We start from the raw sequence: 16,608 nt of genomic DNA on the forward strand, positions 1-16,608 counted from the left end.
TGCCAGGGATTACTTCCCCCCTATCTCCTCAACACTGCCCCGGGATTACTTCCCCCCCTATCTTCTCAACACTGCCCCGGGATTACTTCCCCTCCTATCTCCTCAACACTGCCAGGGATTACTTCCCCTCCTATCTCCTCAACACTGCCCCGGGATTACTTCCCCCCCTATCTCCTCAACACTGCCAGGGATTACTTCCCCCCTATCTCCTCAACACTGCCCCGGATTACTTCCCCCCTATCTCTTCAACACTGCCAGGATTACTTCCCCCCTATCTCCTCAACACTGCCAGGATTACTTCCCCCCTATCTCCTCAACACTGCCAGGGATTACTTCCCCCCCTATCTCCTCAACACTGCCCCGGGATTACTTCCTCTATCTCCTCAACACTGCCAGGGATTACTTCCCCCTATCTCCTCAACACTGCCAGGGATTACTTCCTCTATCTCCTCAACACTGCCAGGGATTACTTCCCCCCTATATCCTCAACACTGCCCAGGATTACTTTTCCTATCTCCTCAACACTGCCAGGGATTACTTCCCCCCTATCTTCTCAACACTGCCCAGGATTACTTCCCCTATCTCCTCAACACTGCCAGGGATTACTTCCCCCCTATCTCCTCAACACTGCCAGGGATTACTTCCCCCCCTATCTCCTCAACACTGCCAGGGATTACTTCCCCCCTATCTCCTCAACACTGCCAGGGATTACTTCCCCCCTATCTCCTCAACACTGCCCCGGATTACTTCCCCCCCTATCTCCTCAACACTGCCAGGGATTACTTCCCCCCTATCTCCTCAACACTGCCCCGGATTACTTCCCCCCTATCTCCTCAACGCTGCCCCGGGATTACTTCCTCTATCTACTCAACACTGCCAGGGATTACTTCCCCCTATCACCTCAACACTGCCCAGGATTACTTCCCCTATCGCTATTCTCCACAACGCTGCCCGGCCCGCTCGCGGTTGAGATTATCTGCGTGAGGCACTACCACTGATTAGCACGGTTGGATATGTACGTTGCGAAAGAAGTGCAACATACATACTTAATAATCCTACATTGGTGGACCCTACATGGCTATAATACTATATTGGTGGACCCTATGTGGCTATAATCCTATTACCAGGTTTTTGAAGGTGCTTTTCTTTCCTCCCACTTGTATAAACACTCATTAATTGGCAAAAAACATCTTGATATGTAGAGAACTGCAGAGCTTGGTAGTGCCTGCTCACCGCATGCCTTCCTGTTCATCTGTGATTCCTCAGAAAGGATGCATTTTAAACGAATAACGATCTGTACAACTGGACATGATTATTATAATTACGTTAGTCATTTTGTAACATAATTATAGAAAATTATCTGAACAGAACGTGCTGAGAAATTAATCAAATAAATACATTCACTCACGGTTTCGAGCGTTTGTTTTGACAGGAAGAGAAACAAGATTTTGAGAAGGTGGCAGAGGATGTTGGGATGGAGCCACGGGAGTCTGAGGATGGCGAGGACGTGTTTGTGAAGGAGGGCGGTGAAGTGAGGTGAGAGACGCCTTCCGAGCCGCCGTGACGACGACCCGGTCGCTCGCCCGTTAAAGCAGCGTTCAGACGTCAACGCGGCACCAACAGCGGAGATCTCAGCAACCGTCCATGGCTATGCGTCGCTCCCCCGGCACCTCTACACGTCGTGTGTGTGCGCGCGGTGCGCGTGACGTCACCGTGTATTGGGGGTGTGTGGCGTCACCGTGAGAGTGTGTGTGGTGTGTGTACGGTGTTAATTCTGTGTGTGTGCGGTGTGCGGTGTCCTGTGTGTGTGGTGTCTTAGTGGTGTGTGTGACATCACGGTGTGTGCGGCGTGTCTGTGTCTGTGGCGTCCCCGTTGGCAGCGTTGACGAGAGGCTCCTAGCCACGTGTCTGCTGCTCAAGGACGGTGTGGATGACGAGCAGTGCCTCGCGCAGCCCGCCATGGTTAGGCCACACGCTCGCTCACTCACCCACTCATCTAATCACTCACTCAGCCGCTCACCCACCCTCGTGCTCACTCACCGACTCATTTGTTTACTCGCCCACTGGCACGTTAGCGTACCTACTTGCTTACTGACAATACTCATTCACCCACTCGCCCACTCGCTCACTCACTCACCCACTCACCCACTCGCTCACTCACTCACTCACTCGCTGTCACTATGCGTCCCGGGTTCCCTTCTGCCACGTCTGTATTGCTTCGCTAGTTTTGCCGCCGCTGCTGCTGACATCGCTTTGTTTGAGTCAGGCAGTGGCTCAGGCACCGACGATGCTGCCTTACATATTTCCCCCCCCCCCCCACTTTCTTCCCTCTCTTTCCCGGGACCCAGGCGGAGGCGCTGGGCGCCGTCTCTCGGGAATGGTTCGGCGCGTCGAGCCGACAGGGCGCGCGGCCGGCGCAGGTGGCGGCGCTCATCGGCGTGCTGCGCCGCGTCTCCCCGCAGCTGCTGCGCCACGTCGTCAACATGGCCGACGGGAACGGAAACTCGGCGCTGCACTACAGCGTGTCGCACTCCAACTTCCCCGTCGTGGCCGCGCTGCTTGACACTGGTGAGTCAGGGTTTGGACTGGGTCTAGGCCTAGGGTTGGCCTGGATCTAGGCCTAGGTTTGGCCTGGATCTAGGCCTAGGGTTGGCCTGGATCTAGGCCTAGGGTTTGGCCTGGATCTAGGCCTAGGTTTGGCCTGGATCTAGGCCTAGGTTTGGCCTGGATCTAGGCCTAGGGTTTGGCCTGGATCTAGGCCTAGGGTTGGCCTGGATCTAGGCCTAGGGTTTGGCCTGGATCTAGGCCTAGGGTTTGGCCTGGATCTAGGCCTAGGGTTTGGCCTGGATCTAGGCCTAGGGTTTGGCCTGCGTCTACGCCTAGGCCCGGGCATGAGCCTGGGCCTGGGCAGCCCCGGAATTGGAAGTGGCGAACGTGCTGCCCCAAGTTTTCGTGTCACTGCTGGGCCATTGTTAGGACACATTTATTTTTGCATTAGTATTGCAGTGCTTTTCAAAAAACCTGCACCTGACATTGAAAATTACCACAGCAGCGTTTGTGGGCTGAGGCTGAACACGGACACGTGTTTGTTTCTGCCGCTCGTCGGCGCGTCGCAGGCGTGTGCGATGTGGATCGCCAAAACAAGGCGGGCTACACGGCCGTCATGCTGGCCTCGCTGGCGGCCGTGCAAGACGAGCGCGACATGGACATCGTGCGGCGCCTCCTCTGCCTGGGCGACGTCAACGGCAGAGCAAGCCAGGTAGCGCCGCCGCCACCGTCGACGCCGCCACCACCACGTGCTCACCTACGCCCACGTGCGAAAGCCCAGCTGTGTAAATCATCATCATCATCGTCGTCGTCGTCATGATCCATGGGCAGATGGCCCGTAGTAGCTGTCCACCGCACATCTCGTCATTCGTTTCCACTTTCATCTGTCGTGCGCCAATATGCTCAAGTCGTGGCCGCATCTTTCCGGCACCGATCTCGTGCGATGACGTCGTCGTCGTTGTCGTCGCCATTCTCTGTTGGGTCTTCCTCTCTTTACGGTTCCTTCCATTAGAATTTTCCTGTTGTACATCCTACGTGTGTGTCCAAATAGTGTCCTCATCACTGCCTGCGTCGTCATTGGGTTGTTTTCTTCTACGTGTGACCTTTTTCTTACTCCTACGTTGTTGGTCCCTCTTGGGGTCCCCGTGCTGCGTATATGGAGGGATATATAACAGTTATTGTTGTAACTTGCAACACGCCGCTGCACAGAAGTCCCTCACTCTGTCTCGTGAGAGAGAGAGAGATGCGGGAGTGCATCAAAGTCGAACGGTAATGCCAGCAAATCCCAGTGGTGAGCCGTTGCCAAGTTCTTGCCGTCCCAGAGCTGCTCATTTAAGTAATCAATTACCGTGCCGATTACCGGTCAGCCCACCGGACTGACCCGATTGCATCCAAGTACTTCGCCATGCGCTCCACCGTTTGTTCCGCTCCTGCTAGAACGATTGAATCACTTTTTTATTTTATTTATAAAGGATCTGAGTTTTTTTTTGTTACCGATATTTCATTTCGTGCCACTCGTATTATTCATGAATCTTTTGCGTTTGCCACTCTACGCTTTTGCTTCTTTCGCTTTTGCTTTGCTCACGGGCGCCGGGCGCCACCGTTGACCCGAGCGGCGCGTGCGCGTGCTCTCCGACGCGTGCGTGCGTGCGGGCGCAGGCGGGCCAGACGGCGCTGATGCTGGCCGTGAGCCACGGGCGCGTGGACATGGTGCGGGCGCTTCTGGCGTGCAGCGCCGACCCGAACGCGCGCGACGACGACGGCTCCACGGCCCTCATGTGCGCCAGCGAGCACGGCCACGCCGAGCTCGTGCGCCTGCTGCTGGCGCAGCCGGGCTGCGACGCCGCGCTCGCCGACAACGTGAGACGCTGCACACACGCGCACACGCACACACGCGCACACGCACACACGCACACACGGACACACGCGCACACGCACACACGGACACACGCGCACACGCACACGCACACGCGCACGCGCACGCGCACGCGCACACGCACGCACACACGCACGCACGCACACACGCACACGCGCACACAGACAGAGATCCACCGTGCAGCCTTGAACAGAGTGTCGCTGTTAGCGAGTAGCGGAGTAGGTGGGGAGCACCACACCTGGCCCGCCTTTGTCTCCTCAGTGCTCTGTGTACGCGGGTTGAACTCCGATAGCACCGTACGAAGCCAACCGGGCTCATTTGAGTGCTCATATTTACCGCACCTGCCACATGATCGGTTTAAATCTTTGGCACTATATAAATCCACATACTTACACGATTTGTATTGTATTGTGCGTGTATACGTACATGCGTGCGTGTGCGTGTGTGCGTGTATTCGTACGTTTGTGCGTGTGTGCGTGTGTGCGCCTGTGTGGGTGTATTTGTACGTTTGTGGTGCTTGCATCAGGACGGGAGCACGGCTCTGTCGATCGCGCTGGACGCGGGGCACAAGGACATCGCCGTGCTGCTCTACGCGCACGTCAACTACTCAAAGACGCCGTCGCCCGTGAGCGACCACACACGCACGCACACATGGCACGCACGCACACACACGCGTGGCACACACACACACACGCACGCCTGGCACGCACACACACACGCCTGGCACGCACACACACACACACACGCCTGGCACACACACACACACACACGCCTGGCACACACACACACACACACGCCTGGCACACACACACACACACGCCTGGCACACACACACACACACACATGGCACAAACACACACACACACGCCTTGCACACACACACACACGCACGCACACATGGCACGCACGCACACACACACATGCGTGGCACACACACGCCTGGCACACACACACACGCCTGGCACGCACACACACACACGCCTGGCACACACACACACACACGCCTGGCACACACACACACACACACACCTGGCACACACATACACACACACACGCCTGGCACACACACACACACACGCCTGGCACACACACACACACACGCCTGGCACACACACACACACACGCCTGGCACACACACACACACACACATGGCACAAACACACACACACACGCCTTGCACACGCACACATGGCACGCACGCACACACACACATGCGTGGCACACACACGCCTGGCACACACACACGCCTGGCACGCACACACACACACGCCTGGCACACACACACACATGCCTGGCACGCACACACACACACGCCTGGCACGCACACACACACACACGCCTGGCACACACACACACACGCCTGGCACGCACACACACACACACGCCTGGCACACACACACACACACGCCTGGCACGCACACACACACACACGCCTGGCACGCACACACACACACACGCCTGGCACGCACACACACACACACGCCTGGCACGCACACACACACGCCTGGCACACACACACACACACACGCCTGGCACACACACACACGCCTGGCACGCACACACACACACACACGCCTGGCACGCACACACACACACGCCTGGCACGCACACACACACACACGCCTGGCACGCACACACACACACACGCCTGGCACACACACACACACACGCCTGGCACACACACACACACACGCCTGGCACGCACACACACATGCCTGGCACGCACACACACACACACGCCTGGCACACACACACACACGCCTGGCACGCACACACACACACACGCCTGGCACACACACACACACACGCCTGGCACACACACACACGCCTGGCACACACACACACGCCTGGCACACACACACACACACGCCTGGCACGCACACACACACACACGCCTGGTACACACACACACACACACGCCTGGCACACACACACACACACACGCCTGGCACACACACACACACACACGCCTGGCACACACACACACACACGCCTGGCACGCACACACACACGCCTGGCACGCACACACACACACGCCTGGTACACACACACACACGCCTGGCACGCACACACACACGCCTGGCACGCACACACACACACACGCCTGGCACACACACACACACACACACCTGGCACGCACACACACACACGCCTGGCACACACACACACACACGCCTGGCACACACACACACGCCTGGCACACACACACACGCCTGGCACGCACACACACACACGCCTGGCACGCACACACACACACGCCTGGCACGCACACACACACACACGCCTGGCACGCACACACACACACACACGCCTGGCACGCACACACACACACACACGCCTGGCACGCACACACACACACACGCCTGGCACACACACACACGCCTGGCACGCACACACACACACGCCTGGCACGCACACACACACACACGCCTGGCACGCACACACACACACACGCCTGGCACGCACACACACACACACACACACGCCTGGCACGCACACACACACACGCCTGGCACACACACACACACACACGCCTGGCACACACACACACACACACGCCTGGCACGCACACACACACACGCCTGGCACGCACACACACACACACGCCTGGCACACACACACACACACACGCCTGGCACGCACACACACACACGCCTGGCACGCACACACACACACACGCCTGGCACGCACACACACACACACGCCTGGCACGCACACACACACACACACGCCTGGCACACACACACACACACGCCTGGCACGCACACACACATGCCTGGCACGCACACACACACACACGCCTGGCACACACACACACACGCCTGGCACGCACACACACATGCCTGGCACGCACACACACACACACGCCTGGCACACACACACACACACACGCCTGGCACACACACACACACACGCCTGGCACACACACACACACACGCCTGGCACGCACACACACACACACGCCTGGCACACACACACACACACGCCTGGCACACACACACACACACACACGCCTGGCACACACACACACACACGCCTGGCACGCACACACACACACGCCTGGCACACACACACACACGCCTGGCACGCACACACACACACACGCCTGGCACACACACACACACACGCCTGGCACACACACACACGCCTGGCACACACACACACGCCTGGCACACACACACACACACGCCTGGCACGCACACACACACACACGCCTGGTACACACACACACACACACGCCTGGCACACACACACACACACACGCCTGGCACACACACACACACACACGCCTGGCACACACACACACACACGCCTGGCACGCACACACACACGCCTGGCACGCACACACACACACGCCTGGTACACACACACACACGCCTGGCACGCACACACACACGCCTGGCACGCACACACACACACACGCCTGGCACACACACACACACACACACCTGGCACGCACACACACACACGCCTGGCACACACACACACACACGCCTGGCACACACACACACGCCTGGCACACACACACACGCCTGGCACGCACACACACACACGCCTGGCACGCACACACACACACGCCTGGCACGCACACACACACACACGCCTGGCACGCACACACACACACACACGCCTGGCACGCACACACACACACACACGCCTGGCACGCACACACACACACACGCCTGGCACACACACACACGCCTGGCACGCACACACACACACGCCTGGCACGCACACACACACACACGCCTGGCACGCACACACACACACACGCCTGGCACGCACACACACACACACACACACGCCTGGCACGCACACACACACACGCCTGGCACACACACACACACACACGCCTGGCACACACACACACACACACGCCTGGCACGCACACACACACACGCCTGGCACGCACACACACACACACGCCTGGCACACACACACACACACACGCCTGGCACGCACACACACACACGCCTGGCACGCACACACACACACACGCCTGGCACGCACACACACACACACGCCTGGCACGCACACACACACACACACGCCTGGCACACACACACACACACGCCTGGCACGCACACACACATGCCTGGCACGCACACACACACACACGCCTGGCACACACACACACACGCCTGGCACGCACACACACATGCCTGGCACGCACACACACACACACGCCTGGCACACACACACACACACACGCCTGGCACACACACACACACACGCCTGGCACACACACACACACACGCCTGGCACGCACACACACACACACGCCTGGCACACACACACACACACGCCTGGCACACACACACACACACACACGCCTGGCACACACACACACACACGCCTGGCACGCACACACACACACGCCTGGCACGCACACACACACACGCCTGGCACGCACACACACACGCCTGGCACGCACACACACACACACGCCTGGCACACACACACACACACACGCCTGGCACGCACACACACACACGCCTGGCACGCACACACACACACGCCTGGCACGCACACACACACACGCCTGGCACGCACACACACACACGCCTGGCACACACACACACGCCTGGCACGCACACACACGCCTGGCACGCACACACACACACGCCTGGCACGCACACACACACCCACGCCTGGCACGCACACACACACACACGCCTGGCACACACACACACACACACGCCTGGCACGCACACACACACACGCCTGGCACGCACACACACACACACGCCTGGCACGCACACACACACACACGCCTGGCACGCACACACACACACGCCTGGCACGCACACACACACACACACGCCTGGCACACACACACGCCTGGCACACACACACACACACGCCTGGCACGCACACACACACACACGCCTGGCACGCACACACACACACACGCCTGGCACACACACACACACACACACGCCTGGCACACACACACACACACGCCTGGCACACACACACACACACGCCTGGCACGCACACACACACACGCCTGGCACACACACACACACACACGCCTGGCACGCACACACACACACGCCTATCACACACACACACACACACGCCTGGCACGCACACACACACACGCCTATCACACACACACACACACATGCCTGGCACGCACACACACACACACGCCTGGCACACACACACACACGCCTGGCACACACACACACACGCCTGGCACACACACACACACGCCTTGCACACACACACACACACGCACACACGCGTGGCATGCACAAACACGCACACACACACACATGGCACCCACACGCACACACACGCCTGGCACACACACACACACACACCAGCCACACACACGCCTGGCATACACACACACACATGGCACGCACACACGCCACGCGCGCCATGCACGCATGATGGCACACACGGGATTGTTCAACAAATGTCGCCGGATTACCAAGAACGCTCCATTTAAACTACAGGGAGCTGTGAAAAAAGCAAAAGCGTACAAACCACGGCACCTCAGCACTTTCCCCACCAGCCTGTGCGGGCTATACGGGATATCTTCGCCTTTGCCCGCGTAAATGAAACGCCACGAGCGCGCACACACACGAGTGCGACTCTAACACGGCGGCGCGTCTGGCGGGCAGGGCACACCCCGGCTGGGCCGCAAGGCCTCGCCCAGCCCCACGCGGCGGGGCCCCTTCGACTGACGGACGAGGGGCGGCGGCGACGGCGGCTCGTTGGCGCGAGGGCCGCGTCTTCGGAGGCCGACCCGGGCGAGCGGAGGAGGGTGCGGTGGTGGGTGGGGGGGGGGGGCGGCACCGTCGAGCGACAGGGGACCCAACCGGAGGCCCACGCCGGGTGGAGACGGCGGCGACGTCGGCACGCCCCGTGGTGTTAACCGCGGCCGCGGCGGCACCGGCGTTGCGAAATCGACGTCTCGGCGCGGACCCGGCGGCGCTCGGCACAAACCGCCGTCAAGCGAGAGCTGTTGGTGCCGCGACCGCACCGGGACCCAGAACCCGGAGCCCGGCCGCGGTGTCGCGGTGTCTCGGGGGAAGCTCTCCGCGTCGCCGGGAGACTGCCGGAGGCGGCTCGTGACACTGGGGGGCAGCCACGGCGGTCGCGGAAGGATTTGGCTTTTGTTTGTTTTTTAATGCAGGTTACTGAGCACAGTTGGAGCCAAAGGCCCATGACGTCACGTGGACAGCAACGAACAGCACCATCAGAGTTGTAATCGACGACGATGATGACGATGATGATGGTGGGAGCGGTGCGAGGGAAGAAGCGCAAGGAAGAGTGTTGTGACCTGCAGTGTGGTGAGTGGGTGAGTGAGTGTGGGTGAGTGTGTTGTTGTGACCTGCAGTGTGGTGAGTAGGTGAGTGAGTGTGAGTGAGTGTGTTGATGTGACCTGCAGTGTGGTGAGCGGGTGAGTGAGTGTGTTGTGACCTGCAGTGTGGTGAGTAGGTGAGTGAGTGTGAGTGAGTGTGATGCTGTGACCTGCAGTGTGGTGAGCGGGTGAGCGGGTGGGTGAGTTAGTGGATGAGTGGGAGGGTGGCTGGGTGAGTTTGTTGTTGTGACCTTAAAGTGTACATAGCCTGGCACAAGCGTTGTGGTGATGTCACCGGCACTTAGTGGCGAACGGTGGTGGTTGTTGTTGTTGTGACCGGGAGTGCGGTTGTTGAACACATTCTGGATGAGATGTCATTTGTTGGGTGCAAATATGTTTCCCGGATCGCTGGTAGACTGGAATAGGTGTCAGGTGACTCGTATCCACAGCCATCGTCACCGTCACCATCATCATCATACTCTGCTGGGTTCAAGACCTTCCAAAGCCGCTGGTGAAGCGAGCGAGCGAGCGGTCTTACTGGATGTGGTGTGCCGGGCGACTAAATATCACTTTGGGCTGCGGACCCGGACCAACCCGGCCACGATTCAGCCGGGGCCCGGCACGGCCAAAGAGCCGCTTCACGCAGTTTACCCAGTGGCCTTGAAGCTCACATCGGTGGCGTGCCAGCACCGAGCGGAAACGTCACAACTCTGTCTCATCATCACCATCACCACCATGACCACGATTACTTTATTGGAGCGCTGTGAACACAAGTGCCTGTAAATGCGTTCCTTTGGGGCAGTGGTTCTTAACCTCCGCTGCCGCACCCCAGGTTAAGAAGCACAGCTTTGCTGGTCACAGATTTGCTCCACTCGATAGCGAAGTCCGCGTGCTACGTACGCACGTGCGTTGAACTTCTTTCGCACCGTACGTAGCCAGCCCTGCTAATCGGAGGTGCGGAGAAGCACTGTCGACTGTTACTGTCGCAATGCTGGAATGGTGTCTGCTGCAGTACAGCAAACGTAAATTGTGGGTGCTTTGGTTCTGTACGGAACGGGCAGCAATTTAGCGGAATATTTATTATATAGTCAAATATTATAATATACCTTTATACGGACGGACAACGGTAAACATGCCCACACTATGCACAATTACACACCCACGTTTTATATAGAGATATACATATATACAGTATATATATATACACACACACAGGCATAAGTGCACTTAGTGCAGTCGTTAATATTGTCTTGTCTGCTTGTTTAGTTATACTTTGATGTTTCACGATAGCTTCCAGCAGCTGTCTCGCGAATATATTTATGGCCAGTGTTTGTGTGTGCAATGAACAGTGTATCCACGGCTCGCACTTATCCATCGCTTTGCCTTGCACCTTGTTCCGTGAGCTGCTCGCAAGGGGTTCGGTCAAAGTGTTTCGGGGTCAGGGGGTGTTGAAGGCACACGTGATTTTGCAGTCCCACAGCAGTGGGCTACTGGAGTGCTGACGCTCCGTAGTTTCCGGCTGTGTTCGTGAGTAAAGATTCATTTTCTTCTTGGTTTTTTTCGGTAAAGTCACGGTAGAAGGGAAATAATAAAATAATAAAAATAAAACATAATAAAAGTATTATTCCTTTGTCAAGGCGCCCTTCCTCCTCTAACCCAGCTTAAATATACGCTGCCAAGCTTGGTGGTGCTCATTCAGACGCTGTCTTTCCGACAGACCTGTTCTTCACCTGAGGACGGCTGCTTGCGTTGTGGCCGAAACGTCGTGTGAATTGTATTTTATTATGTTTTATTTGTATTACTTTATTATTTCCCTTCTACGTGACTTTACCGAAAGAACCAAGAAGATGAATCAGTCGCGAAAGCTTTACATCGAAATTTAAAGATTAATTGTTGGCGTAAGGCACTACCACTAGATTACCGAGGCGTGGTCTCGCCATACCCCGATCGGTGTGTCCACTCCCACTCTGAGGCATCTCCCCGACACTGCCCACTGTGAAAACAGACGCCGATCTTTGCAGCAGCAGCAGCAACATCGATGCCCTGCGCAGCGTCTCTCCTCGCCATCTGCTCCCCGTCTCTCTCGGTTCCTTTTTCACCGCCGCAAATTCCCTCTCATCCCCCTCCCCCCTCTCTCTCTCTCTCCGCTCTCCCGTTCCGTGTCTGCGTCTTCCCTGAGCCGCAACGCTGTTCATGTGCTCTTTGGTTCTTTCGGTAAAGTCACGTAGGTGAAAAATAAAGTTAAGTAAAAATAAGAATAAAATAAAAAATAAAATAAAAAGATAGAAATAACTCGATTAAATCACGACGTTCCGATTGCAACACAAACAATCATCATCAGGTGTGCGAATCGCACTTATATAAACTCCTTAGCCCCGGCATTTCTCCCACTTTAGTAAACGATTTCTAGCTGTGATTGCCACACCTGATGATGATTGCTTGTGGTGCAATCGAAACGTCATTTAATTGGGTTATTTTTATTTTTTTTCACCTACGAAAACTTCAAATCTGCTGTTAGCATCCTTGACTCCACTGCCCTCCCGTCGTGTGCATCACGCAGTTTTTTGGTGTAAACCAGCGGTGGGGAACCTTTTATCTGCCAAGGGCCATTTGGATATTTGTAACATCATTCGCGGGGCCATACAAAATTATCAACTTAAAAATTACCCCGTTTATATTTGGTCAAACATTTAATCAACTCGCCCCTAATGCGATGGCTGGAACTGCTTCTCTCTGGCGAGGCGTGTGATGTTAGCTGGTGTTGATGTTGCTACTACTCGCAACTGCTTTTCCAGCTTCGCTCCGAGATTTATTCAATTTCGAGTCCCGCCTGCGGTTGCCTTGGCAGGGCCACAACAATTGATTTCGCGGGCCTCACACAGCCGGACGTTGCCCAGCCCTGGTGTAAACAAACGCCTCTGTTTTGGGCAGTGCCTTGCAGCCTCTTGCCACGTGGAATCCGAATCGGGCGCGAGAAGTGAACGGTGGCAAAGCGCCTCTCTCAGAGCTTGGCCAGGCGAACGCATTCTCACCACCACCCACGGCAACTCCTGTTTGGTTGGAATACATTTCGATGGTGTCTGCGTGTTTTTTTGGTTTGTTTAATAACTCCCAACAAGATTGTGTATTGGACTTTCGCGGCTGCGGGAATTGATGTCCGTCGATTCTTTCGGTAAAGTTGCGTTGATGGAAAAATAATAAAATAACAAAATCGTCTGAACGTCGTTGTGAGTTTTTTGTTTTTTATTAAAGTATTAAAACAATTATATCGACGTGACTTTACCGAAAGAACCACAGGATATGAATCCCAGCAAGATGTCGTTTTCGTGTCTAACGTGGAACAGCGGTGGGCGCGGTGGTTGGACCACGAACCCGATTCCCATTCACGGCTAACACCAGTGGCGACGGAGTGATACACACATCTGAACGGGCCTCCGATTATTTTGTGACGCTGATGTTGCAACGCAATTCGCGAGCGGCTCTAATCGAGTAACGGCACGCGACTTAGCTGGAACGTAAAGAGCACTTCGTAGACAATAAGGTTGGTTACCTGTAGGGCTAACGCAGGCCTCTGGGACATTCTGCGGCGTGGGTATCTCAGTGATGATCACACTCACCATGATGACAACACGCGCGCCTCGCAGCGAGAAGCCTCCAGGTTCGATGCCCGACTCGGGCGCACTTTCTGTGCGGAGTTGGTTTGATCTCCTCCCTGTTCTGCCGGGTGTGTGTGTGGGGAGCGGTGGTGCAGCGGTTAGCGCTACGAACCCGGCTATGAAAGGAGTTCGATTCCCGCTCAAGGCAAACGCTGGCGACGATTATCTGATTATCTGCACCGGTCCTCCCATAGGTTGGCTCGGACTCAAACGAGTACCTGGTGCGATGTGGAGTCAACATCGTCACTGGGAGCTGTTGAACACCCACCCCGTCGTGTGCAGTGCCGACCTTCATAGGTGGTGCTCGCGAACAAAAACGTCCCCCTCCTCCCCAAGTCTGTTAAGGCTTCACGGGGAATGTCTGGTGCGTTCTCCCCCTGTTCGGCACGGGGTTTTTGCCTCCGGCAGCATCTCGTTTTGCTCCCACGCTGAATAAGATTTGTTCTAAAAACAATAAAGCCCCCACCCACGCACAATGTAACAACCGGCTTATCTTTGTTTTTGACCAAACGACATCGCAATGCTGCGATAAAAAACAAGGATGCACCCGCAACATCTCTCAAACTGTGAACACGTGGCCTCTACCCCCCCTCCCCCGTACATTACAGCAGAATAATCGGCGTTATGGAATGCTATTAGTGGGAACGAGGCTACGTAAAATGAAAGTATGAGTATAGTGCCCTCTGGTTCATCATGAGACCTCCTTTGCCAGTAGCAAAATATAATAGGTTTTATACCCTTTTATCTGGCACAAAACTGACACCTTTTTTTACAAGGGATCATGCTCGCATTAACCACAATACCTGCGGTCAAAATGCAAAAATAACAGCACTGATAATGTATGCACTGTCCTTGAAATTGATTGGTCCACACCGGAGACAGCTTTTCTTAGAGCCCAGTCTCACTTGGTGTTCGACCAGATGGCGTCATCTGTAATAAGTATAACCCGTAAAAACAAAGTTTTTCACTATAAATCCTTTATATGCGTGGCAGCGAACTTAATATAAAGGATTTAAAAATATATTCGCCTGTGGAGGACGCGGGGATCGATCCCGCGACCTTTGGCATGGGAAGCGAGGGCGCTACCAACTGCGCTACTCCGCCACGGCCTGTGGAAGGGTTACGCTCTGGGCTCTTACACTGTGACGTTCAGCCAAAGCCAAGAATGAGTTCTATTTGAATATATGTAAAATACATTTTTTTTTTGCCTAAAAAGTGTAAAATTTTGGGAATTCTTTTTTCACGAACATTAATTGTCTGTCACAACGAGTCTGTGTGGAAAATGTCAGCTCGATTGGATCACGGGAAGTGGGTTAAAAAACGACCGAAAGATTTGCACGGTCGCAAGCAAGCACGCAAGCAAGCACGCAAGCAAGCAAGCAAGCGAACTTAATATAAAGGATTTAAAAAGGTGTCAGTTTTGTGCCAGATAAAAGGGTAAAAAACCTATTTATTAATGCCCTTTGGTTATTTCGGTAAAGTCACGTGGGTAGAAAGATAATCGATGACGACGTTTCGATCGTAACAGAAGCAACCGTCCTCAGGTGGGACGACCACAGCACGAGAAACTGCTGAAGTCAGCGTCTGTGGTTGTCCCGCCTGATGACGATTGCCTGCGTTGCGATCGAAACGTCGTGATCGATTATCTTTCTACCCACGTGACTTTACCGAAAGAACCAAAAAGGGCGTGGATTCCTGCAGTCACGAAAGCGTCAGATCAATATTGTGAGAAGAGTTTGACCAAATCACTTTGCAATCACGCGGCTGTCAACAGCTGAGGGGCCGTCCATGAATGACGTCACAAAAAGTCAAACCCCCCCCCCCCCTCGAATATGACGTCACAAAGCTCTGCCCCTCCCCTCCCCAAAAACATATTTCCATTTTGAAAATGAAACGCGCTTCAAATTCGCTTTGAACTATTGTCATTGTAGTGCGTATTTCATGTGGCGCTGCACTCTGATGTTGTAGGAGTGTTGTTATAACAATGCTATATTTATTTAAAGTTGCGCATTTTGATGTGACGTCACATTTCTCAACCCCCCCCTCCTCGTCACACATCGTCACAAATGTCTGACCCCCCCACCCCTCCCTAGGTACGTGACGTCATTTATGGACGGCCCCTTATCCACGGCCACTCCCGAATCTCCCTGCCTGCATTTCGTCGTCACAACGTGGTTCTCTCTGGCTCCACGAGTCGAACCTTCACTGAC

The 16,608-nt window shown here is 55.7% G+C and overlaps 1 protein-coding gene across 3 annotated transcripts in view; it reads left to right on the forward strand.

The window, feature by feature from the left end:
* The window catches only part of LOC144951216 (KN motif and ankyrin repeat domains 1-like), a 78,383-nt gene extending 68,186 nt beyond the window's left edge, over nucleotides 1-10,197 (forward strand). For 2 of the 3 annotated variants that reach the window (XM_078881368.1, XM_078881376.1), the window contains exons 7-13: nucleotides 1,433-1,536; nucleotides 1,881-1,962; nucleotides 2,349-2,568; nucleotides 3,117-3,259; nucleotides 4,207-4,407; nucleotides 4,950-5,048; nucleotides 10,060-10,197. In XM_078881368.1, the coding sequence (XP_078737494.1) occupies nucleotides 1,433-1,536; nucleotides 1,881-1,962; nucleotides 2,349-2,568; nucleotides 3,117-3,259; nucleotides 4,207-4,407; nucleotides 4,950-5,048; nucleotides 10,060-10,122 (912 nt within the window). In that variant the 3' untranslated portion in view covers nucleotides 10,123-10,197. The remainder of the gene's footprint in view (nucleotides 1-1,432; nucleotides 1,537-1,880; nucleotides 1,963-2,348; nucleotides 2,569-3,116; nucleotides 3,260-4,206; nucleotides 4,408-4,949; nucleotides 5,049-10,059) is intronic. The other variant, XM_078881383.1, reaches the window with a different exon arrangement.
* Nucleotides 10,198-16,608: the final 6,411 nt, after the last annotated feature.

This window comes from Lampetra fluviatilis, chromosome 3 (assembly GCF_964198595.1).
Source record: "Lampetra fluviatilis chromosome 3, kcLamFluv1.1, whole genome shotgun sequence".
Classification (NCBI taxonomy): domain Eukaryota; kingdom Metazoa; phylum Chordata; class Hyperoartia; order Petromyzontiformes; family Petromyzontidae; genus Lampetra; species Lampetra fluviatilis.